The sequence below is a fragment of the Hemibagrus wyckioides genome, linkage group LG06 (assembly GCF_019097595.1).
Source record: "Hemibagrus wyckioides isolate EC202008001 linkage group LG06, SWU_Hwy_1.0, whole genome shotgun sequence".
Classification (NCBI taxonomy): domain Eukaryota; kingdom Metazoa; phylum Chordata; class Actinopteri; order Siluriformes; family Bagridae; genus Hemibagrus; species Hemibagrus wyckioides.
The window spans coordinates 3,269,573-3,293,659 of NC_080715.1; the positions used below are offsets into that span (position 1 = coordinate 3,269,573).

At 40.9% G+C, this 24,087-nt stretch overlaps 1 protein-coding gene across 2 annotated transcripts in view; it reads right to left on the reverse strand.

The window, feature by feature from the left end:
* LOC131354691 (zinc-binding protein A33-like) overlaps positions 1–20,398 on the reverse strand; it is a 166,155-nt gene extending 145,757 nt beyond the window's left edge. The window contains exons 1-6 of one of the 2 annotated variants that reach the window (XM_058392632.1): positions 19,757–20,398; positions 19,398–19,493; positions 19,078–19,308; positions 18,927–18,949; positions 18,722–18,840; positions 17,529–18,576 (exon numbers count right to left, since the gene is read on the reverse strand). In XM_058392632.1, the coding sequence (XP_058248615.1) occupies positions 18,032–18,576; positions 18,722–18,840; positions 18,927–18,949; positions 19,078–19,308; positions 19,398–19,493; positions 19,757–20,155 (1,413 nt within the window). In that variant the 5' untranslated portion in view covers positions 20,156–20,398 and the 3' untranslated portion in view covers positions 17,529–18,031. Of the gene's footprint in view, positions 1–17,528; positions 18,577–18,721; positions 18,841–18,926; positions 18,950–19,077; positions 19,309–19,397; positions 19,494–19,756 lie in introns of those variants that run through there. The other variant, XM_058392633.1, reaches the window with a different exon arrangement.
* Positions 20,399–24,087: the final 3,689 nt, after the last annotated feature.

The following is a 24,087-nucleotide window of genomic DNA, read 5'->3' on the forward strand; positions in this document are numbered from 1 at the left end:
TTTGTGTGTGTGTCTGTGTGTCTGTGTGTCTGTGTGTGTGTCTGTGTGTGTCTGTGTGTGTCTGTGTGTGTCTGTGTGTGTCTGTGTGTGTGTCTGTGTGTGTGTCTGTGTGTGTGTCTGTCTGTGTGTCTGTCTGTGTGTGTGAGTGTGTCTGTGTCTGTGTGTATGTTTGTGTGTATGTTTGTGTGTGTGTGTCTGTGTGTGTGTCTGTGTGTGTGTCTGTGTGTGTGTGTCTGTGTGTGAGTGTGTCTGTGTGTATGTGTGTGTGTGTCTGTGTGTGTGTGTGTCTGTGTGTGTGTGTGTGTGTGTGTCTGTGTGTGTCTGTGTGTGTGTCTGTGTGTGTGTGTGTGTGTGAGTGTGTGTGTGTGTGTCTGTGTGTGTGTGTCTGTGTGTGTGTCTGTGTGTGTGTCTGTGTCTGTGTCTGTGTCTGTGTGTGTGTCTGTGTCTGTGTGTGTGTCTGTGTGTGTCTGTCTGTGTCTGTCTGTGTGTGTGTGTGTGTCTGTGTGTGTCTGTCTGTGTGTGTCTGTCTGTGTGTCTGTCTGTGTGTGTGTCTGTGTGTGTGTGTGTGTGTAGAAGTGAATAAAGTCACTAAGCCTTAATTCTTCTTCTTTCAGGTCACTCTGGCTGAAGCTGAGGAGAAACATCAGAATGAGTGTGTCTGTCTGTGTGTCTGTGTGAGTGTGTGTGTGTGTATGTCTGTGTCTGTGTATGTGTGTGTCTGTATGTGTCTGTCTGTGTGTGTGTGTCTGTCTGTGTGTGTGTGTCTGTCTGTGTGTGTGTGTGTCTGTCTGTGTGTGTGTCTGTGTCTGTGTCTGTCTGTGTGTGTGTGTGTGTGTGTGTGTATGTGTCTGTGTGTGTGTGTGTGTGTATGTGTGTGTATTTCCTCATATTTCAGGGACATTTTGTCCTTTTCCCTACAATACATTTAGACTGTTCTCATGAGTAATGAGTCAGTATTTAAAAGTGTGTGAATGTGTGTGTAGAAGTGAATAAAGTCACTAAGCCTTAATTCTTCTTCTTTCAGGTCACTCTGGCTGAAGCTGAGGAGAAACATCAGAAAGATGTGGAGACCATCCATCAGCTGGAGGAGGAGAAAGATGAGATGAAGAAGATTCTGATCAACAAAGAGGAGTTTCTGAAGGTAAACATTTCCCTTCATGAATCTGCTATTGTGTGTGTGTGTGTGTGTGTGTGTCTGTGTGTCTGCGTATGTGTGTGTATGTATTTCTGTGTGTATGTGTCTGTGTGTCTGCGTATGTGTGTGTGTGTATGTCTGTGTGTGTGTATATTTGTGTGTACGTGTTTGTATGTCTGTGTGTCTGTGTGTGTCTGTGTGTGTGTGTATGTTTGTGTGTATTTGTGTATGTCTCTGTATTTGTGTGTCTCTGTGTGTGTGTATGTATTTCCTCATATTTTGTCCTTTTCCCTACAATACATTTAGACTGTTCTCATGAGTAATGAGTCAGTATTTAAAAGTGTCTGAATGTGTGTGTAGAAGTGAATAAAGTCACTGGAGCCTTATAGTGTGATTCTTCTTTCAGGTCACTTTGGCTCAAGCTGTGGATGATGTGGAGACCATCGCTCAGCTGGAGAAGGAGAACGCTGACCTGAGAATTGAGGTGGAGACTCTGAGAGACACAGTGAAGATACTGGGGAAGAAGCTCATTGAGTATAACAGAGTGTGATGAGAGAATAAACATAAGTGAGAAAAAAACCTTGTATTAATCAGATCCTTTATCAATACCAAGAGGACTTTAATTCTGTTTAAGCGTTACACATCCACCATTTCCTCTCCTGAAAATGCGACTGCTGTTGTGAACCCTTGCCTTGTCCGCTGTACTAAACCGTTATGGGCCAGAAAATAAAAATAAAAATAAAGAATGAATAAAAAAAGAACGTTATAAAAAGATGTTTCCTAATGTTTTATTCTGATGTTTGATGTGAAGATGAAGTGAGTGTATAGTGAGTAGCAGCTGCTGCTGTGTATGGCAGTGCTAAAGATGGTATTTAATGACTTGCTTATAGACTTTCTGAAAGAGGGTGAGATTCCTCTGTGACTGTACTCCCTCAAGACTCCAGCTTTGGAGCACACACTTGTGTTTGAGTCACTGAGATCCTCACCAGCCCATACGGGATGTCCAACTGAACTGAACTGCATGGATTTACATGAAGGCCACATTCTTACTGGCAGAAGGGTAAGAAAGTCACATGCTTTAGAGATACACCAACCCTGCATACAGTGGAGGGACAACTCCAGGCTTCCTGCCTACATCCATGTCCTGTAAGAGTGGCTGTTCCAATACTTGTGGCCACATAAAAATTGGGTGCTCTGATACCAAAGGTGCCATGTTCTGAGTTGTTGAACACATCCAGATGTAAATATCAGGAAATGAAATTCTGATCTATCGTCTTTTGATTTCAGACCTAAGATTTCATAAGTAATGGAGTGTAGCAGAAATAATAGAATTGGTCTTGCTGTTTGAAGGGGACAGTATAAAAGTCCCACCAATCTCAGGAATAAACGTGTATTACAGTAAAACTTTTTCCTTATTGCTTGAGACACTTTTTATCCATTCAGTCAGTCACTTTTCTCACCATGAGAGCAATGCCATATGATTTATAGCAAAGTCTACAGAAATTCATTAAATGAACATTATTTTTCATTTAATTTCATAAATATAAGCCATAATTTATTTTAAAATGCTGTTTTTTATATTATTATTTAACAGCAAGTATAACATTTTAAAACAAATGATAGATTTTTATATAAAACTGAACAAATGATTTTCTATTGCATATTTCAGTGATTTATTTTAAAATGTACAATGAAATTGAGGAGAAAACCTGAATAAATCACTTTAAATGCATTTCCTCTTGCATTTCTGCAAACACAACTGATCATCATTTTTGAGTTTGTTCACTAATTAAAGGACACGTTATAAAAAATGTTATGTGGCATTTTAAATCATCAGCATATGAGAACTCAGAAAAATACAAACAAAATGTAAAAAGTGAATAGAGAATAAAAATCTAACCTATATATGAAATGATATGAGACACACTGGAAATGACTCCCTTTAAATGAGTCTCTCTGAACAACACTTTCTTCAAATGACTCATTTGATTTTATCATACAGATGAGCTGAACACCTTCTATGCTTGCTTCGAGGCTCCAGCTAACGATGCTAATGCTAAAGCTAATGCTAATGGCTGCCTCGACAGGAAGAGAATGCCAACACCGGAAACATGTTCATCATCTCTGAGCATGACGTGAGGAGAGCCTTCAGGAGAGTGAACACCGGGAAAGCAGTAGGACCAGATGGAATCTCAGGCTCGAATCCACAGAGCCTGCACTGACCAGCTAGCACCTGTGTTCACAGACATATTCAACCTCTCCTTAACCCAGTCGGTAATCCCCACATGCTTTAAAGAGTCCATCATTGTTCCTGTCCCGAAGAAACCCCTCAACAACTATCGCCCTGTAGCCCTGTAACAATGAGACGGCCTACCTGGAGGAGACTAGGAATCTGGAGAACTGGTGCCAGAGGAACAACCTCCTCTTTAACGTCGACGAGCTGATAGTGGACTTCAGCAAAAAGCAGGAGAGGAGCTACCAGAACCCTGTGATCATCGAGAGCCCAGTGGAGAGAGTGGACAGCTTCAGATACCTCGGTGTTCATATATCAGAGACCACCTAAAAGATCTTCATTTGGAAATGAGGAAATATTTCAAAACACATGAAAAGCAAGTGGCAGACCTTTCAAAGACCTCACCAGTATCGGCACCCGGAACCAGTCTTTCATCTGCTCCTTCAGTGACTGCTCCATTGACACTTCCACCGCTTGCTGTCAAAAGTGATCATTTGAAACTAACTTTTCCAACATTTGGAAGACCTTGAGATGATACTGATCCACTGTTATATCTAGCTCGCTGTCAGGACTTTTTGGCCTTACATTCCCTGACTGATGCTGACCTCTTGGCTACCTTCCTCACTGTCCTATATGGCACAGCACGTGATTGGTGGGAAGTTGTTCGATCTTCTGTTACTACCTGGAACGAGTTTGAAACTGCTTTCCTCTCAGCCTTCCTCTCTGAGGACTATGAAGATGAGCTGGCGGAGAGGGTCCGAACTAGAACACAGGCAGAAAAGGAATCAATCAGAGACTTTGCTTTCTCATACAGAGCCCTGTGTAAACGGTGGAAGCCCTCCCTAATGGATAGTAAGCTAGTAAAAGTGATTCTCAAAAACATCAAGCCTTACCTAGCCAGCCAATTTCGTAGCAGAGTAAATACAGTGGATGAGATGGTGAAACTAGGCTTTCAGCTGGAGAAAGATTATGTTCAGCAGTTACACTATGAAGGACGGATGACTCAACCACAGAGCCCTACCGTCAATCGAGCTGTTGAAAGGCCACCAGTCCAGTGCTGGAGATGTAAAGGATAGCATCCACCAGGTAACTGTCCACTCTATTCCTCCCTGCGGTGACCCAGTCATCCAGTCAGCATCCATCTGCAGGAAATAAACGTTCCTTCCAGCCACAGAAGCATGGAGTATCACCATCCAGTAATGCCCTGTCAGTTTCACTTCCTACAAAGTCATCCAATAAGTCTGCCACTAATAAGTTTGTTTCCATACCTCAACAGTTGGTCGTACCTGTTCATATTGGAGATTGGAGAGGAAAAGCTATCTTGGATACGGGAGCAAGCTGAGCGCTGAGCGCATCATCCGTACCAAGCTCCCTGACCTGCACTCAATCTACAACAAGCGGTGCTGGACCAAAGCCAGGAAGATCGTGAAGGACCTCAGCCACCCCAACAATGGACCGTTCTCTCTGTTGAGGTTAGGAAAGCGCTTCCGCTCCCCGAAGGCCAACACAGAGAGACTGAGGAGAAGCTTCTTTCCGCAGGCTATACGGTCTCTCAACCAGAACTCCACATAGAACTGATTTGACTTGCACTATATTGCCAAAAGTATTCGCTCACCTGCCTTGACTCGCATATGAACTTAAGTGACATCCCATTCCTAATCCATAGGGTTCAATATGATGTCAGTCCGCCCTTTGCAGCTATAACACCTTCAACTCTTCTGGGAAGGCTGTCCACAAAGTTTAGGAGTGTGTTCATGGGAATTTTTGACCATTCTTCCAGAAGCGCATTTGTGAGGTCACACACTGATGTTGGATGAGAAGGCCTGGCTCTCAGTCTCCGCTCTAATTCATCCCAAGGGTGTTCTATCGGGTTGAGGTCAGGACTCTGTGCAGGCCAGTCAAGTTCCTCCACACCAGACTCTGTCATCCATGTCTTTATGGACCTTTGTGCTTTGGTCACTGGTGCACAGTCATGTTGGAAGAGGAAGGGGCCAGCTCCAAACTGTTCCCACAAAGTTGGGAGCATGGAATTGTCCAAACTGTCTTGGTATGCTGAAGCATTCAGAGTTCCTTTCACTGGAACTAAGGGGCCGAGCCCAGCTCCTGAAAAACAACCCCACACCATAATCCCCCCTCCACCAAACTTTACACTTGGCACAATGCAGTCAGACAAGTACCGTTCTCCTGGCAACCGCCAAACCCAGACTCGTCCATCAGATTGTCAGATGGAGAAGCACGATTCGTCACTCCAGAGAACACGTCTCCACTGCTCTAGAGTCCAGTGGCGGCGTGCTTTACACCACTGCATCCGACGCTTTGCATTGCACTTGGTGATGTATGGCTTGGATGCAGCTGCTCGGCCATGGAAACCCATTCCATGAAGCTCTCTGCGCACTGTTCTTGAGCTAATCTGAAGGCCACATGAAGTTTGGAGGTCTGTAGCGATTGACTCTGCAGAAAGTTGGCGACCTCTTCGCACTATGCGCCTCAGCATCCGCTGACCCCGCTCCGTCAGTTTACGTGGCCTACCACTTCGTGGCTGAGTTGCTGTCGTTCCCAAACACTTCCACGTTCTTATAATACAGCTGACAGTTGACTGTGGAATATTTAGGAGCAAGGAAATTTCACGACTGGATTTGTTGCACAGGTGGCATCCTATCACAGTTCCACGCTGGAATTCACTGAGCTCCTGAGAGCGACACATTCTTTCACAAATGTTTGTAAAAACAGTCTGCATGCCTAGGTGCTTGATTTTATACACCTGTGGCCATGGAAGTGATTGGAACACCTGATTCTGATTATTTGGATGGGTGAGTGAATACTTTTGGCAATATAGTGTATCTATGGTTACTATTATTAAGTTGTATGTAATAGGTGGTGTATGACGGCAATCTGGGGTACTTATCTAATTATTTTGACAGGCTAACCCCTGTCTGGCACCCGAACTAGTAATGTTTTAGTTAAAATGTTCAATTGGGTGTCGCCACCGTTACAGAAGTGGCGCCCGAACAGGGACTTGAACTAAAAAAAAAAAAAGTGCATGAACTGAAAGACTTGAACTTGAATTACTGTGTTTACTGAGTTTAATGTGTTTACTGGGTTTAATGTTTAATATGTTTACTGGGTTAAACTGTGTGGTGTTTTGAACCTCTGTGTTGGGGGAAAAACTTTAAACCTCTTGTAAATTTTGAACATATTGTTTACAATCTTATAAATCTTGCCCTGTTGCCCCCAAACAAACCCATACATTCCAGTATTTCTTTTTTGATTTTATTTGCCCAACATTTCATATTGCCCACACATTTACGAACACAATACGAACATGGCCACTACTCCCCTTTCCTCTTCAACTTCTGTGGAAATTGATCTCCCAGACATAGACACTCCTCTTTGGCCACCCGTGCAACAAGGACAATTTCTTCCACCTATTCAGGTTCCCAGCTATCACTCTACACCCACACACGTTGCACCCCACCCCAGGTCCCAAGTGCATTTTTCCACCACAGCTCCAGGTGGCAGTCCTTCATGTGAGCCTGACCCGATGCAACTGTGTACCAGTGCATCCGCTGGAGATTCACCTCCCTCCTCACCAATGCAGCATGACCTCCCTGGCTACCTCCCTACTCCAGGAAGGGAAATCCATCAGCTCACCACCCATGTTCAAGGAAACTGGGATCAGTTAATTGACTGCATAAAACAGCAAGAAAAAGCTGTGAAAGAACTTACCTAAGAATCTGTAAAATCCAATTCTTTACATGAGGAAAAGCTTGCAATTCTGGCTGCAAAGGTGGAATACAACCATCAGCAAATCTTGGATATGGTAACTGCATGGAGACGAGATGAGGGAGAAAGCATAGATCAACTGACAAAAGCCCTGAAGGTGATGGTGGCAGAAGAAGTCCAGAGAAGTGAAATTACCTTCATGGTCGAACAGGTTTAGGTGGAATTACAAAAGGATATTCGAGCTACACAAGAATGTGGGAAGATTCATGAAAACCTTTCCAACAAGATTCAGCACTGTAGCACTCAACTACATGTCATCAGAGACCACCTAAAAGATCTTCATTTGGAAATGAGGAAATATTTCAAAACACATGAAAAGCAAGTGGCAGACCTTTCAAAGACCTCACCAGTATCGGCACCCGGAACCAGTCTTTCATCTGCTCCTTCAGTGACTGCTCCATTGACACTTCCACCGCTTGCTGTCAAAAGTGATCATTTGAAACTAACTTTTCCAACATTTGGAAGACCTTGAGATGATACTGATCCACTGTTATATCTAGCTCGCTGTCAGGACTTTTTGGCCTTACATTCCCTGACTGATGCTGACCTCTTGGCTACCTTCCTCACTGTCCTATATGGCACAGCACGTGATTGGTGGGAAGTTGTTCGATCTTCTGTTACTACCTGGAACGAGTTTGAAACTGCTTTCCTCTCAGCCTTCCTCTCTGAGGACTATGAAGATGAGCTGGCGGAGAGGGTCCGAACTAGAACACAGGCAGAAAAGGAATCAATCAGAGACTTTGCTTTCTCATACAGAGCCCTGTGTAAACGGTGGAAGCCCTCCCTAATGGATAGTAAGCTAGTAAAAGTGATTCTCAAAAACATCAAGCCTTACCTAGCCAGCCAATTTCGTAGCAGAGTAAATACAGTGGATGAGATGGTGAAACTAGGCTTTCAGCTGGAGAAAGATTATGTTCAGCAGTTACACTATGAAGGACGGATGACTCAACCACAGAGCCCTACCGTCAATCGAGCTGTTGAAAGGCCACCAGTCCAGTGCTGGAGATGTAAAGGATAGCATCCACCAGGTAACTGTCCACTCTATTCCTCCCTGCGGTGACCCAGTCATCCAGTCAGCATCCATCTGCAGGAAATAAACGTTCCTTCCAGCCACAGAAGCATGGAGTATCACCATCCAGTAATGCCCTGTCAGTTTCACTTCCTACAAAGTCATCCAATAAGTCTGCCACTAATAAGTTTGTTTCCATACCTCAACAGTTGGTCGTACCTGTTCATATTGGAGATTGGAGAGGAAAAGCTATCTTGGATACGGGAGCAAGTTATACCCTTCTCCATGAGAGTCTCTGGAAGGAACTGGAACCCCCTACCAGCCTTCATCCCTGGACCCTTGGTCCACTTTATTTGGTGAATGGAGAGGCCGAAGTGCCTTTAGGATGGACAAATGTTCAGATCACACTTCACCACAAAACCTTTCCTACTCATGCTGCCATTCTCACCTCCAAGGCCCTGGTTTATTCTGTTGTCTTAGGCCTGGACTTCATTTATTCCAGTGGTCTGCAGATTAATGTAGCTGACCAGAAATATTCCTTCAAGGCAAACCCCTAGGAAGACTATCCTTTTCAACCAGGATATGCCAGCGTTCCTGTTGGAAGATCCCCACATTTGGAAAAGAATTCCCAAACTCCACATTCAAACAAAACACTTTCAGTATTCAGCTCTATTCCTCCATTTCAATTCACACCATCACCACCATTAACCTATCTGGATGACCAAACCTTGTTAGAGATGGCTGTTCATGAAGCTTGGAAGGACGACTGTTCTTCAACATTGTATTTACACCACTCACCCAGTTCCCATAAAGCAACAACCATATTGACTAACCCCTGAGAAACAAGCGGTTGTAAAGGAACAACTTAAAGAAATGCTGGAAAATAGCATAGTGGAACCGTCTTACTCTGCTTGGGCCTCAACGGTGGTGTTAGTCCTGAAGAAGGATGGGAGCTTGAGGTTCTGTGTTGATTACCGTAAGGTAAATGCCATCACTGAGAGAGATGCTTATCCTCTACCTAACATCACTGAGATTTTGAGTCTCTCTCAGGAGCAGTTATCTTTTCCACTATTGACCTGAACAGTGGTTACTGGCAGGTGATGATGGACCCTGAGAGCAAATCTAAGACCGCCTTCAGTTTAATGTGATGCCTTTTGGACTGAAAAATGCCCCAGCAACATTTCAGAGGTTGATGGAAACTATTCTTGGAGAATTGAGAGGGAAAATATGTTTTGTGTACATTGATATCATTGTATACTCCCCATCTCTGAACCAGCATCTCCAGGATCTCCAAATTGTCCTTTCTAGATTGCAAACTGCTGGTTTAACCATCAACCTGAAAAAGAGCAAATTCTGTCTGGAGGAACTGACATTCCTTGGTCATGTGGTGAACATCAAAGGCATTACAGCAGACCCAAGTAAAGTGGAAGCCATACGTTCTTACCCTGTGCCTGCCAACCTGAAAGAACCTTTCTAGGACTTTCAGGATGGTACCACAGATTTGTGCCCAACTTCTCTCAGGTCGCTGAACCTATCAATGCACTGAAGAAAAAGGGTTGCCCATTTCAGTGGACACAGCAATGTCAGGAAACTTTTGATCAGTTGAAAGCCTGTCTAATTTCATCTCCCATATTAGGTCATCCTGATCTGCAACAACCATTTGTGGTCTATACTGATGCCAGCGACACTGGACTTGGTGCAGTTTTGGCCCAAAGGAAAAACAGTGGCCTGGAGGAGGTAATCGCCTATGGGAGTAGGACATTGAACAAAGCAGAGGTAAACTATTCCATGACAGAGAAAGAATGTTTGGCAGTAGTGTGGGCACTAGAAAAATGGCAACATTATCTTGAACCCAAACTATTTACCATTGTTACTGATCATTCAGCTTTACAGTGGGTGATGAATTCCACTAAGACTACCAGCCGACTGATTTGATGGGCTCTCCGCCTACAGAGATTTGATTTTGTCGTGGAATACCGCAAAGGAAAACTTAACCTGGCACCTGATGCCCTTTCCCACATGCACTCCAGACCTGAATGCCATCTTTATTCCACCCAGAAAGAAGATCCAGAGTTTCCAGTCACTGATGCTGTCATCTGGAAGGAACAACACAAAGATGCAGAAATTGCACACATATTTCAAGAACTGGCCAATGACGATAACCTTCTTAAAATGCAATTTGATAAGATAAATTGTTTCACAAGACTCACCTACCCAGTGGCCAAGTACATTTTTGAGTGTATATTCCCAGAAGTGTGATCCCAACCAACCTACAACATTATCATTCACATCCTTTGAGTGGTCATGTAGGAATTTTCTAAACTTTCAAAAGGCTGCATCATGTTGCTTTCTGGCCAGGAATGTGGACAGACGTGAAGCAACACGTCAAGAGATGTGTGAAATGCCAGACTGTAAAATGTGAAAACCAAAAGCCTGCGGGAAAACTCCAACAAGTTACTACCTCACGACCAAGTGAAATGCTAGGAGTAGACATCACGGGACCCCTGCCCCGCAGCACTCACCAACACCAATATCTTTTAGTCTTTGTAGATTACTTTTCGCAGTGGGTTGAGTTGTTCCCCATGCGGAATGCCACTGCACAGACTGTCGCATCTCTCCTCAGGAAGGAAATTCTCACCAGATGGGGTGTTCCTAACTGCATTCTGTCTGACCAAGGTACACAGTTTGTTTCAGCTGTATGCAAAGAGATCTGTAAAATGGAGGATAAATCAAAAAAACCACAACAGCATATCCTCAAACCAACATGACAGAACGGGTGAACCGTACCTTAAAACAAATGATTGCACCATATGTTGAGGATAACCACCAAAAATGGGACCAGTATCTTCCTGAGCTAAGGTTTGCCATCAACTCAGCTGTACAGGAAACAATTGGAATGTCTCCAGCTGAACTACACCTGGGAAGAAAATTACAAGGACCAATAGACAAGGTACTGCATGGCCAGAATCTTCTTCCTGATACACCCTCTTATGGCCTTGTTAAACAGTTATCTCAGCTGCAGTCGAGAGCAAAAGGGTGTTGCAGAAAAGCTGCAGAGAGACAACTGAGAAGCTACAACAAAAAGAGAAGAGAAATTGTATTAAATAGAAAGACTGTGTGTGGGTAAGAAATTTTCCCAGTCAAGTGCACTTCACCACTTTTTAGTACCAAACTAGCCCCAAGATGGAAAGGACCTTACCGGGTGATTGAGAAGTTGGGCCTGTTGAACTACAGAGTAGCGATGGAGGCCACTGGGGAAGATGTCCGCACTGTCCATGTGTGCAATTTAAAACCGTGTTTTCCCACTGCAGAAGAGATAGACGCCCAAGAAAAGCAGAAACTCCGTGAAGTATTTCAGGAATCTCTGAAGATGAAGAGTTTCTAGGATTTTAATCTTGGTAACCTCTTCCAGCAACTGTGGGTTGTTTTCTCTGGGGGGGGGGGCGTTTAGTGAAACAACTAAACGTCATGACGGCCAGCGAATAGGAACGGGAATTTAATTTGGGGAAGGAAGTGAGATAGTGATATATACAGCGGTCTAGGAACAAAATGGTGGGTTTTTGTTTGAGTGAGGATCAGAGGAAGAAGCCGCGAGTGTCCAGGGTGGTGGCTGCACCAGTATCAGCTGAGCACAAACTCACGCAGGGGTACAGCTGGAGTAAAAGCCGGAGGGTCGCCGAGATCAATATCCGAGCGCAGGACCACAAAGCCAGCACAAAGTCGCGTGTTGTCTCAGGAGTGAATGGGAAGTGCCTTTACCTGGATGCCTTCTTTCCATGATGAAGATCCACTTCAGATCTGCTGTGTGAAACTCTGTCCCGAGTTCCCAAGCCGACGCTGCCGGCTGGATGGCCCACGGTTTGCCACACACACACACACACACACACACACACACACACACACACACACACACACACACACACACACACACACACACACACACGCGCGCACACACACACACACACACACTCGTCACTCGCATATCGCAACAACTCCCCTTAATGTGAGTATTTTTTATTTATTTTCTCTTTCACATCATAGCCCTTTGTTTTCCTTAATAAGAGACCGTCTGGATCTAATCTCGTTTGTGTTTCCCTTTTTTTTGATCCTCGGTTCGGAACAGTAACTAATCGAGCACCAGAGGCTCGAAACTGCTGCTGTGAATACAGAAACCTCGCGATCGCCTCAGATTGTGTGGTTTTTTTTTGAGGGTTTTTGATGGTTTTTGTGAGGGTTTGATGGTTTTGTTTAGTTTTGTGTTTATCTTTAATTGTGGTCAAATGTATGATGTATAGTTTCCTATTTAAAGAAAATATATGCAAACCTTAAACGGACATTTTCCTTTCATGTGCATTTATTTCTTTTTTTACATATCTATGGTTACTATTATTAAGTTGTATGTAATAGGTGGTGTTTGACGGCAATCCGGGGTACTTATCTAATTATTTTGACAGGCTAACCCCTGTCTGGTGCCCGAACTAGTAATGTTTTAGTTAAAATGTTCAATTGGGTGTCGCCACCGTTACACTGCTTTTTCTGTTCCTGTATCTGCAAACTAATTCTCCATTGTGTTTGATGTCATTCCCTCAGGTGTGATTATGCTCTTGAGAGGGTCTTCTTTCTCAGCTGCTGCTATTTCAGATATTCAACCCAATAAAACAAATAAACTGAGTTTCTCAGTCGCCGTCACAATAAAAGACTGAGAGCACTTTTTTTTTTTTTTTTTTTTAACTTTTTTTACTCTGTCACTGGCCCTCATGTGATGTCATACTGGGATGGTTTATCAATAATATACCACAGAAATACATCTGGACTTGTAAGTATTATTTATCTAACAAGATGAGAGAAATTTGATTTAAATTGCTGTATAAATATTATCCTGTTAAATCCTTTATTTCCTTGAGATGTAAAAAGGACATTGATGCCAGCTGCTCTTTCTGTAACTCTGCTCCTGAAACAACTGTGTATTTGTTTTGGAGTTGTGTTTATACAAAAAACATTTTGTTCAGATATTCTTTTTTCATCCACAGTTTGTTTCCTGAGTTTACAAGACAGGTGTATACAGGACAGAACATCAGGGTAAATGGGAGACAGGTGACACAGTGGGAAAGCAGAACAACAGGAAGGGCGTGGCACAACACATTTGTACATTTGTATTGTGCCACACACATTTGTTCGTTGCTCTGGATAAGAGCGTCTGCCAAGTGCCAGAAATGTAAATGTAAACACACGTGAACAACAATGACAAAGCAGGATATCATGAAACACCTGAAAGTGCCCCCTCTGGTGGTCTGACAGGGAAGTGTCCCAGTAACTCCTAACAACTAGAAGATTGAGAAGGAGAAATATTTTATATTAAATGTAATCTTTATAATTGCTAGGTTGTTTGTTTATGAATGTAATTTTATTAATTTATTAACTAATTTATTAAAGCACTCTGACATTGTAAGATATTTTAAAACTATTAAAAATAAGTTTTAAAAAAAAATCAAAGGCTGTTAGAATTTCACATTATGTTAAAAAAACATAGCATATGCAAGATATTTATAATTTTTTATTTAATATCATATTTGTGAAAGTGTAGTTCTCTGCACTGTGTCAGCAGGTGAATCTGTAGAAGCAAGGTTCTATAAGAACTGAATAACGTTTAAAATCAGTAGGTTCAGATAGGATAATGAAGGGCTCTATGAAATGTAGAACAGCTACATAGATGGGTGTCATCAGTTACAGTGTAAATGAGGTAATGACATTTTAAGGAGATAAAACATACTGAAATATTTAGATTTTATATCAGAGACAGCATGGGTATTAATCCAGAAGGAGGGTCAAAGGTTGTTGCTGGAACACAGGAGAGAAAGAAATCAGGAATGAATTCACGTGTCTGCACTGTGATTAGGAAACTTATGGACTTTGAGTGCTTTTCTGTTTAGACAAACTGTGTGCTATTTGCTACCAGTTACAGGTACAATGTCTTATTAATTTGTGGTTTGGACTTCTAGAGTTACAGAAATACATCCTGTCATTGTTCACTTATTTATTCCTGATCAAAATCTGTACCACAAATGTATAAGGTGGTGTTTTTCAGTTTATTGATTCTTAGGTAATCTAAAATATACAGCAGACACAAGAGCAGGACATCTGTTTAGTATAGACATAACGTAAGCATCTTTCCATCCAATTCACACACTGTGCTCACTGAAAAAGTGTAAACCAAGTCAGCTGGAATTGTCACGTCTCACTGTAAAAGAAAGCTGCACCCTGAAACACATTAAATATGTTGGGATTGAAATATTTGTCATGTGTTTAGTGAATCTGGTGTTAATCTGCTGGAAGAAGCTGAACTCAGAATCTGTTACAAAATAAATCTTGGACTCTGTTGAAGATCACATGATAATTATAAATGTTAATATGCAGGATGGATGAATGATTTCCTCCAGGTGTTATTCTGACTTTAAAAAGTCTTATTTCATAAAAACGTTAAATGTATTGAAACAAAACAAATTTTTCACCTGGTTACTTTATATGTGGTCACTCATTATTTTGTAGATTTTATTACACATGTATGACTTTCAATATGCTTCTATAAATTAATGATTTCCTTCAGGTGTTATGCTCTGACTTTAAAAAGTCTTATTAAATTCAAATAAAATCATATTCAATTTTTATTTGTCACATACGTAATGGTACACAGTATGATATGCAGTGAAATGCTTACACGACTGTTTTGACCCTTGGAAAAGGAATAAGGACAGAACAAAAGACAAGGATAAAATATAAAAATATGAAATATAAAAAATAAGAATACGAATTGTACTAAAAATACGAAATAGAAAATATAAAAACAAGTTCACAGTAAGTGAAAAATAAAATAGAATAAAATATAATAAATATAAATAAAGTAAGGTATGTATGTATGTATATAGAATATGTATTGTATATAAAATAAGATAGAATATGTATATAGGAAGTGTAAAAAAACAAAAACAGTGTTATGCAAAATTATATAAAGTTATATAAAGTGAATAGTGTGTTGTGCAATAGTGTCCAAGGTGCAGACAGCAGCAGTACAAAATTTTGCAAAATTATATAAAGTGAATAGTGTGTAGTGTGCAAAAGTGTCCAAGGTGCAGACAGCAGCAGTACGGAGTGGTCAAGAAGTGGAATAAGGTGATGAGGTGATGAGAGCAGTGGTATTGCAGATGTGCATAAGTCCTCTTTGTATGTAAACGGGGGCAGACTGTGCAACATGTATGTTTGTGTTGTATTGTGTGCACAATATGTGTCTTGAAATGTGCAGATGTACATTGTGTGTTTGTGTGCCACAGTCCTGTAATGTGCAATGTCCGGTGTGGTTGGTCGGAGTTCCAACACGAGTGTAGGAACATAGTAGGTCTAATCAGTTGAGTCCTATGTGAGGTTCTGATTGAGAGACCGTATAGCCTGCGGGAAGAAGCTTCTCCTCAGTCTCTCAGTGTTGGCCTTCAGGGAGCGGAAGCGTTTCCCTGACCTCAACAGAGAGAGAAGTCCATTGTTGGGATGGCTGAGGTCCTTCACAATCTTCCTGGCCTTGGTCCAGCACCGCTTGTTGTAGATCGAGTGCAGGTCAGGGAGCTTGGTACGGATGATGCGCTCAGCTGATTGCACCACCCTCTGAAGAGCTCGTCTGTCCTGCATGGTGCTGTTCCTGAACCAGGTGGTGATGTTTCCCATCAGGATGCTCTCTATGGTGCAGGAATAAAAGTTCCTTAGCACCTTAGCAGGCAGTCTAAAGTCTCTCAATCCGACCACAACGGTGTCGTCAGCAAACTTGATAATGTTGGTGGTGTTGGTAGTGGCCATGCAGTCATGTGTACAAAGAGTACAGCAGGGGGCTCAGAACACAACCCTGGGGGGTTCCAGTGCTGAGGGTGAGTGAGGCTGAGACATGTCTGCCCATCCTTACTGCCTGTGGTCTGCCAGTTAGGAAATTGGAGATCCACTGACTAAGAGATGGGCTGAGTCCCAGGTGTTCCTGCTTGGTGAGTGTGCAGGGGATTATAGTGTTAAATGCTGAACTGTAGTCAACAAACAGCATTCTAACATAATTCCCCTTTCTAGTGTCCAGGTGAGTGAGTGATGTGTGAAGGAGGTGGGAAATGGCATCGTCGGTTGAGCTGTTTGGGTGGTAGGCGAACTGTAATGGATCCAGTGTGTCTGGTAGTGAAGTGATGATGAAGTCTCTGACCAGCCGTTCAAAGCACTTCATCACTACTGAGGTCAGGGCTACAGGGCGGTAGTTGTTGAGGGAAGCAGGATGGGGTTTCTTCGGGACAGGAACAATGATGGACTCATTGAAGCACCTTTATGTTAATAGAATCAATGTATTATGATAAAACATTTTTTTCAGCTAGTTACTTTATGTGGTCACTCATTATTTTGTAGATTTTATTTCACATGTACGACTTTCAATATGCAGCTTCCACACTTTGCATATTATGTGGCTAGGACAAAACTTTGGTCCCAGCTTTGTGTTGATTTTTCGTATTTGATCTTTATGTTGTATGTTTCTGTAGCACCAAGTCCTGGAGAAATGTTTCATTTCACTATGTACTGCGTCAGATATATGTGGTTGAAATGACAATAAAGCCTTTTGAATCTTGAATCCATAAATTAATAGTTAATGTACAGCAGAAAGTCATACAAGTGCAGAACTGTAGCTGGGGTTTTTTTCAGCTCTTGTTTCTTTCCAGTAGATTATTCTGCAAAAATGAGCAGCATGTCAAATTATTTGTTGCATTTTATTTCCATGTTTAAGTCCTTTAAGATTCTTACAATGTGAGTCGAGAAATAATCGCAGGAATAAGAACTTAAAAGTAGCTTAAACCACACTCAGAACGAGACGTAACACACAATCTTTGATGACTGTTGTGTAAGAATGAAACAAAATAAACATAAATCTCTACAATTAGTCTAAATATAAAAACGGCTAATACACAGTCAGACTGTAACAATAATTCTCATTTGTCTTTAACTCTAACTCTTAGCCATGTATTTCAACCCAACATCAAGATGCTCCAGTATCTCCACATCACCCAGTTTCTCTCAGTGATCACACCAGTTAATGGATGAACAAGATCAGTAGCTAAAGGAGATACACTCATGAATATTAATGAGTCTCCTCCTGCCATCCTATGGTTTAGAAATTTGTGACAAATCCATCTGATGTTTGTAAAACCACAAAGTGCAGGTGGAGTGAAACGGAGAGCTTGAATTCTCCTCCACTGTACAGTTTCACACATAACACACACAGCCAGCTAAACATTTCACCCAAGATTAACAGCATAGTGCTAACAAGTACAAATACAGTAAAGACATGAGCTTTCAAAGTCTCAGTTTATTTCAAATGATTTAAAATACATCAAAAAAATTAAATCATCTATTTCAGATTTCAGATTCTACATTTAAACAAACTTTTATTATTTTATTTTCCTCCTGTGGTTTATTTGTGTGTTGAAGCCCTGAACTGAAAGCTGTGGAGGAAAAAGTTCTTTGTAGTTATTTAAACTTAATGTCACATTATTTTATTTCAACAGAAGAGATAATTATTTTAACTCTAAATCAACTTTCATTTCATCAGATAAGTTGGAATTTCAGCATATATCTAGATTCTACATGTAATTTTTAGTAATCAGTACAAGATATTCTATCAATATTTCCAGTTTTCACATTATTTTGATTTCATTGACAAGGTGAGCTGAAATAAGGTCACAGCACTTCAATAAACTTTTCACAATGAATTGTTCAGTGCTTCTGTAAAAACAAACTTTCACAAAGAATATGAATCTTTTAATCTGCAATATTTCATGAATGATCTGGAATAAAACTATCAGCTCTAACTGATCTGATTCACTCTTACAGAGCACTGAAGTGGCAGGATCTTTAGAGGAGATTCTTTACCATAAACACCTAGATATGGCAGTAATTTATCAGTAAATGTGTGTGTGAAAGTGTGTAAGTGTGTGTTAGTGAGAGGGTCAGAGAATGACAGCTTTCCTCTGTCCCAGTCCAGTTTCACTCTGATCCTCTGGAGTTTCTGTTCTACTGAGAGGTGAGTGACTGACTGTGGTGTAGAACATGCCAAATATTTACCATCTTTATTCCACACAAACCAGATTCCACTTCTGGAGATTATCTTCCCCTTCCTCTGAGCAGATTCTGTCATCACACCCACTAACCAGTACGTACAGTCTCCAACTTCAACATCCCAGCAGTGTGTCCCTGAGTTAAAGCCCTCAGAGCCCAGGATACACGAATATTCATCAAATCTCTCTGGATTATCAGGAAGTTTCTGTTTCTCATCACTGAGTCTCAGACTGGTCAGATCATCAGATACAATGAGTTTAGGATGAACAGTGTTGGGGTCCAGAGTTATAGGTGCTGAAAATACACACACAAACTAATAATAATTATAATAATAACAATACTCAAATCGCTTTTGGCCTACTTAACAAATGGAGAAAAACAGTAGGCAAAATAAAAAAGGTTAATACAGACAATTAAAGAAAGAAAGAAAGACTCTTACTGTATTGGACAGTGTCCTGCATCTTCTCCCAGACTCTGAACTTCAGGTTGGCCAGATGTTTTGCCACATGGATCAGTGCTCCTGAAAGCTCCTCTGGATGCTGCAGTGTGCACTGGGCTCTGCAAAAACATTCAGGAGTCAGTGTTGCTGTGGCTTTGGATTCAGAAACACAGAGAACCAGAGAGACAGGAACCACATCACTCACCTTTTCACTGTGGCCTTGTAGTTCTGGAAAACAACAAAGCAAATATCAGTGGATATGATTTACATTTTTACACCACTGAAATGTGACGTTTCTGATGATGGAAAGAAGTTTGACTTTCTCACAGTATAAATACTGACTAAATGATCCTCACTTGTAAGAACAGGACGTCTTCAGCTCTCATCTCCTCTTCTACGGCTCTGATTGTGTCTGAAAGAGATGATGTGTCTCTGCTCAGCTTCTCAATCTTCTCCTTCATCATCTGACTCTTCTGCTCCTCTTCCTCTCTCAGTGCAGTGATCCTGACTGCCTCTTCATCTCGTAGAAACTGGTGAAGCTTCTCAAACTGCTCCTTAATCTGACGCTCTGTGTGTTGGGCCTGAATCTGCAGTGAAGAGGAAATCAAATGAAATAGAACTGATTTTACAATGATGGAGAATAGAATTCTATCAAAACCATGTTAATGATTGTAACCTTTATATGTTCTGCAGTCTGACTCCAGTTCAGTTTACAGTCTTTAAAGATCTTCAGTTTCTCCTGTAGGAGCTTCAGTGCAGTTTTGATCTCCTCCTGAAACAAATCAATACACTGCATGGAGACTCTGTGTTTCAGCTCTTATTGTACACATTGTTAACTTAGATCATATGGTGTCCTGGGATTTAAACTTACAACATTGCAAGCAGTAGTCCAATACCTTAACCACTGGGCTATCACTACATGATTAAACTGATCAACACCCAAATACAATACTGGAAAAAATAAAAAGTGTTAAGTAAATTAAGCTTCTTTCTCATTTTTTGTGGCACATGACCTCAGATGTACATTTTATTTACCTTACAGTCTGTCACTGCCTCATCAATGGGGCAGAATTTGTGGTTGGTGTGTTTCCTTGAGTCCCGACACACCAAACACACCGGCTGTTGATGGTCCAGACAGAAGAGTTTGAGTTTCTCACTGTGCAGACTGCAGACTGTTTCAGACCCTGATGAAGAGCTCTGATTTCTCTCCTGTAAGAAAGTCTCACACAGGTTCTTTAAGGCCAGATTTATGGGAGGTTCCCCCTTAGATGACTTCCTCCTACATACAGGACATTCTCTGGATTCTTTGGCCTCCCAGAACTGCTGCAAACACACTTTACACACACTGTGACTGCAGGGCAGAACAACAGGATCCTTGAAGATTTCACAGCACACAGGACAGGAGAAATCCTCCTCTGAAAAGTTAGAAGCCATTTTATTTTACTGCTGCTGTTGTTCTCTCCAGTCCGGAAGCTCAGAGTTTCACTTTCACTTTGATAAAAATTAAACACACGCTGATTTCAGGATTGTTTAGGTCCAGTTAGTAAACACTTCCTTACACAGGGCTGAAAATGAGACTCAGATTTCTCCATAAACTGAGAATAAACCAAATCTCACCAGAGCAGAACACTGCAGACTGTTTATGAAGGACTGCAGTCGTCTCAGACTCCACACTTCCTTAATAGGAGGAGATTTACAGAGACACGTTATAACCTGTTACAGTCATCAGTTACATCAGAAACAGCACACAACACATGTTTAATTACTGAGTACAAATGAATTAACTGTAATTTTGGTACAAATTTATCCAGTGATGAATTTCTCTCTTCTGGACTGAGAATAATGATTTAATTCCTGAAATCTGTTACTATTCCAGTTTAGGACACAAGATCCCAGAATGCACTAATTCTCAGTGGGATGAACTGGATCTCAGTCAGAAGTGTGCAGTCTTATAAACAGCACAAATTATAGCACTTTATGGACACACACATATGATGAAAATGAATCCTTTATTAATCCAGTCTTGTAATCTTGAAAATTTCGTTTTTAAATTCAATATGTCCAAATAACATGAGTGGGGAGAAAAATGTGTGTGGAAATTAAAATTGATTTGAAATCAAAAGTAAATTAAAACTCAAAAAAATCAAAAGTAAATAAAGAACTTTGAAAACCGCGCGAAGAAGAAGAAGAAATGTGTCTTGTCTCTTTAAGAGCTTTGGGAAAATCTCTTGAGAAAAGGTACGAGGGGGCGTGCCTTCATCTTCACCACTTTACTGTATGTAAATTTTTACTTTTCGGATAATTAGTTAAAGAGGCTAATGCTTTTTTTTGGGACGCTTAGCTTAGCTACAGGGTCGAAAGGCAGGGGGTGGCGTTTTTCTTTGGAAAGGCGGAAAGAGAGCTTGGGCAGGAAGTTTGGACTGAGTGTGAAGCAAGTCGGTGGATACATTGGATTATTCTCTGGATGATAATCAAGAAATGGAATTCCGTGAAGTAAGATATAATAAAAGAAAAAAAATGTAAATAACATGGGTGATGAGTCTGAATGTCTTCAAATAAAAACAGGGAGACAGGACCAAGGATGGCAACAAGTAATGAGGCAATAAATGCCACCATTTTTGGTGGCATTTATTGGTTATTTGTATTTGTTATGTGTGTATGTTATGTTTATTATGTTCTTTGTTCTGTTGAGCATAGTAACGCTCTGACGTATGGGAGAGTACATCACAGAAAGGGGAGGCGCGTACCTTTTTTTTAAAAAAATGGCCGCTGGAGTTGTAGTGGGGGGTGTATGGAGAACTTGTGTTGGAACTGGCTTGTGTGTTTGCTTGAAAATCTATGACTGACTTCACGATTGCAGTGAGCAGTTTTTGTCAATAGTGTGTAGTTTTGTTTTGTTTTGTTTTCGGGCTCAGTGTTTATTTTCCGTCTTCTCTCACGGTTGTTGTATATCACCACTGCACTTGTAAATAAAATCACCTTCGCCGAAATGTCCGCTTGTCCCGGCAGTAAATTGGACCGACCGCTCCAGGCGATCTCTAACAATGTCTGAACAATGGGAGAGAGTAAGGATGAGTGTAAGGATGAAACTCAGAGAGCAAAGATACTAAAACTAAAATCACTGGCTGGTGGTAAGATAAGCTGTGCAGAAATAGGTATGAGGAAGAGGGGGGTTGATCTCAGGAGTGCCTTTGAATGTAACTATGGAGGAAGTAAAAGAAAACTTGATTGGAGGCAAGGCTGATTCAGCCAAAAGACTGATGACGTGGAAAGATAATAAACAATGTGAGAGTCTCTCTGTGTTGATTCACTTTAAAGACAATAATTTAGCAGTAAAGGTGAAGCTAGGTTTCATCAGTTATGTGGTGTGGGAATATATTCCCCCTCCTTTACGGTGTTATAATTGCCAGTGCATGGGACATACCACTACTGTTTGCAAAGGGAAAATGTGATGTGTAAAATGTGGAGAAGATCATGAGTACAGGAAGTGTCAGGAAGGAACTAAGATGAAATGCTGTAATTGTGGGGGAGAGCACAGTGCTGCTTATGCAGGATGTCCAGTGCAACAGCAGGCTCGGGACATCCAAAAGGTAAAGTCCAGTCAGAATTGAACATATGCAGAAGCTCGTAGAATGAATCAAAAAGCAGAAACAAGAATCCAAAGGGAACAGGCGCAAACTTCCCAGGCGATTGAGTCAATGAAACAGCTGAACTTGTCAAGAAACAACTCAACAGATAGTATAAACATGAGCAGAACTGATTTTGTGCTGTTTACCTGTGCAGTAGTGAATGGCTCTGAACAGCTGGAAAGAAGATCAGACAAAATAAAAATTGTGGTAGAATAGAACAAATTCTTGAACTGCACTGGTATATCAGCGGAGAAAATCCATAAGATGTTAAAACCTAAAGAAGGAAAAACAGAAGGAAGCATAACAACAAGCTATGATACATCTCAGTGTAGTGATACATAACATCATCATGTCTTTCCTATTACTTCATTGGAATGCCAGAAGCTTGATCACTAATGGGCAGGAGTTTAAAAATACACTGCAGATATGAGTAAATCTCCTGATATAATTTGTGTAGAAGAAACATGGGTACATAAGTCATTGGACTTTAAGCTGAATGGGTACAAAGTAATAAGGAAAGATAGAAATAATGGTAGAGGTGGAGGTTGTGCTACATTCATAAAAGAAAATGTGATATACAGGTGTGTAAATAATGAAAGTAATGCAGAGAGCATGTGTATAGAAGTAATGGGTATACAGGGGGTAATTAGAATAGTAAATTATTATAATCCTTGTTCAGAATTATCAGTAGGCATTCTAAAAGGTGCCGTGGGAGAATCATCAAACAAAATGATTTTATGTGGTGATCTTAATGCACACAGTAGTATTTGGGGTAGCAGGAACACAGATAAAAACGGTGAAGTAATAGAAGAATTCATGGAAGAAAACACTCTAATATGTCTAAATGATGGCAACCCAACAAGAATAGACATAAGAGGTACAATGTCATGTTTAGATGTCACAATAGAAAAATGAAAAAATGATTGTCAGACGACTGAATTGCATTTTGGAGAAAAGGGAAATGTTATCAACTTTTCAAAGTGGATTTAGGAAAAGTAGATCTACAGTAGATGCTTTGATACTATTTGAAAACGAAGTTAAAAAGCCTATGTAATGAAAGAGTACATGGTTGCAGTATTCTTTGACATAGAAAATAGGCTTATGACACTTTGTGGAGAGAGGATTTGCTAATTAAACTGAATAGATTAGGTATAGGTGGGAAAGTTTGTAATTGGGTTTTAGACTTCTTATCTTATTCTTAGCGTACCTTTCAGGTTAAAATTGGAGAAGAAATATCAGAGCCTTATAACATTCTAAATGGAACTCCACAGGGTAGTGCAATTAGTCCAATATTGTTTAATTTAATGATTAACGATGTTTTTGATAAAATAAGGAAAACAGGAATAGGATTAGCACTTTATGCAGATGATGGAGCATTATGGAAGAGAGGACGCAATATTAAAAATGTAGTTAAAGGCAAACAAGAGTCAGTTAAAAAAGTGGAGGAGTGGTCCCTGGACTGGGGTTTAAAGTTTTCAGTGTCAAAAACAAAGTACAGTGAGGAAAAAAATTATTTGATCCCCTGCTGATTTTGTACGTTTGCCAACTGACAAAGAAGTGATCAGTCTGTAATTTTAATGGTAGGCGTATTTGAACAGTGAGAGGCAGAATAACAACAAAAAAATCCAGAAAAATGCATTTCAGAAAAGTTCTACATTGATTTGCATTTTAATGAGTGAAATAAGTATTTGATCCCCTATCAATCAGAAAGATTTCTGGCTTCCAGGTGTCTTTTAT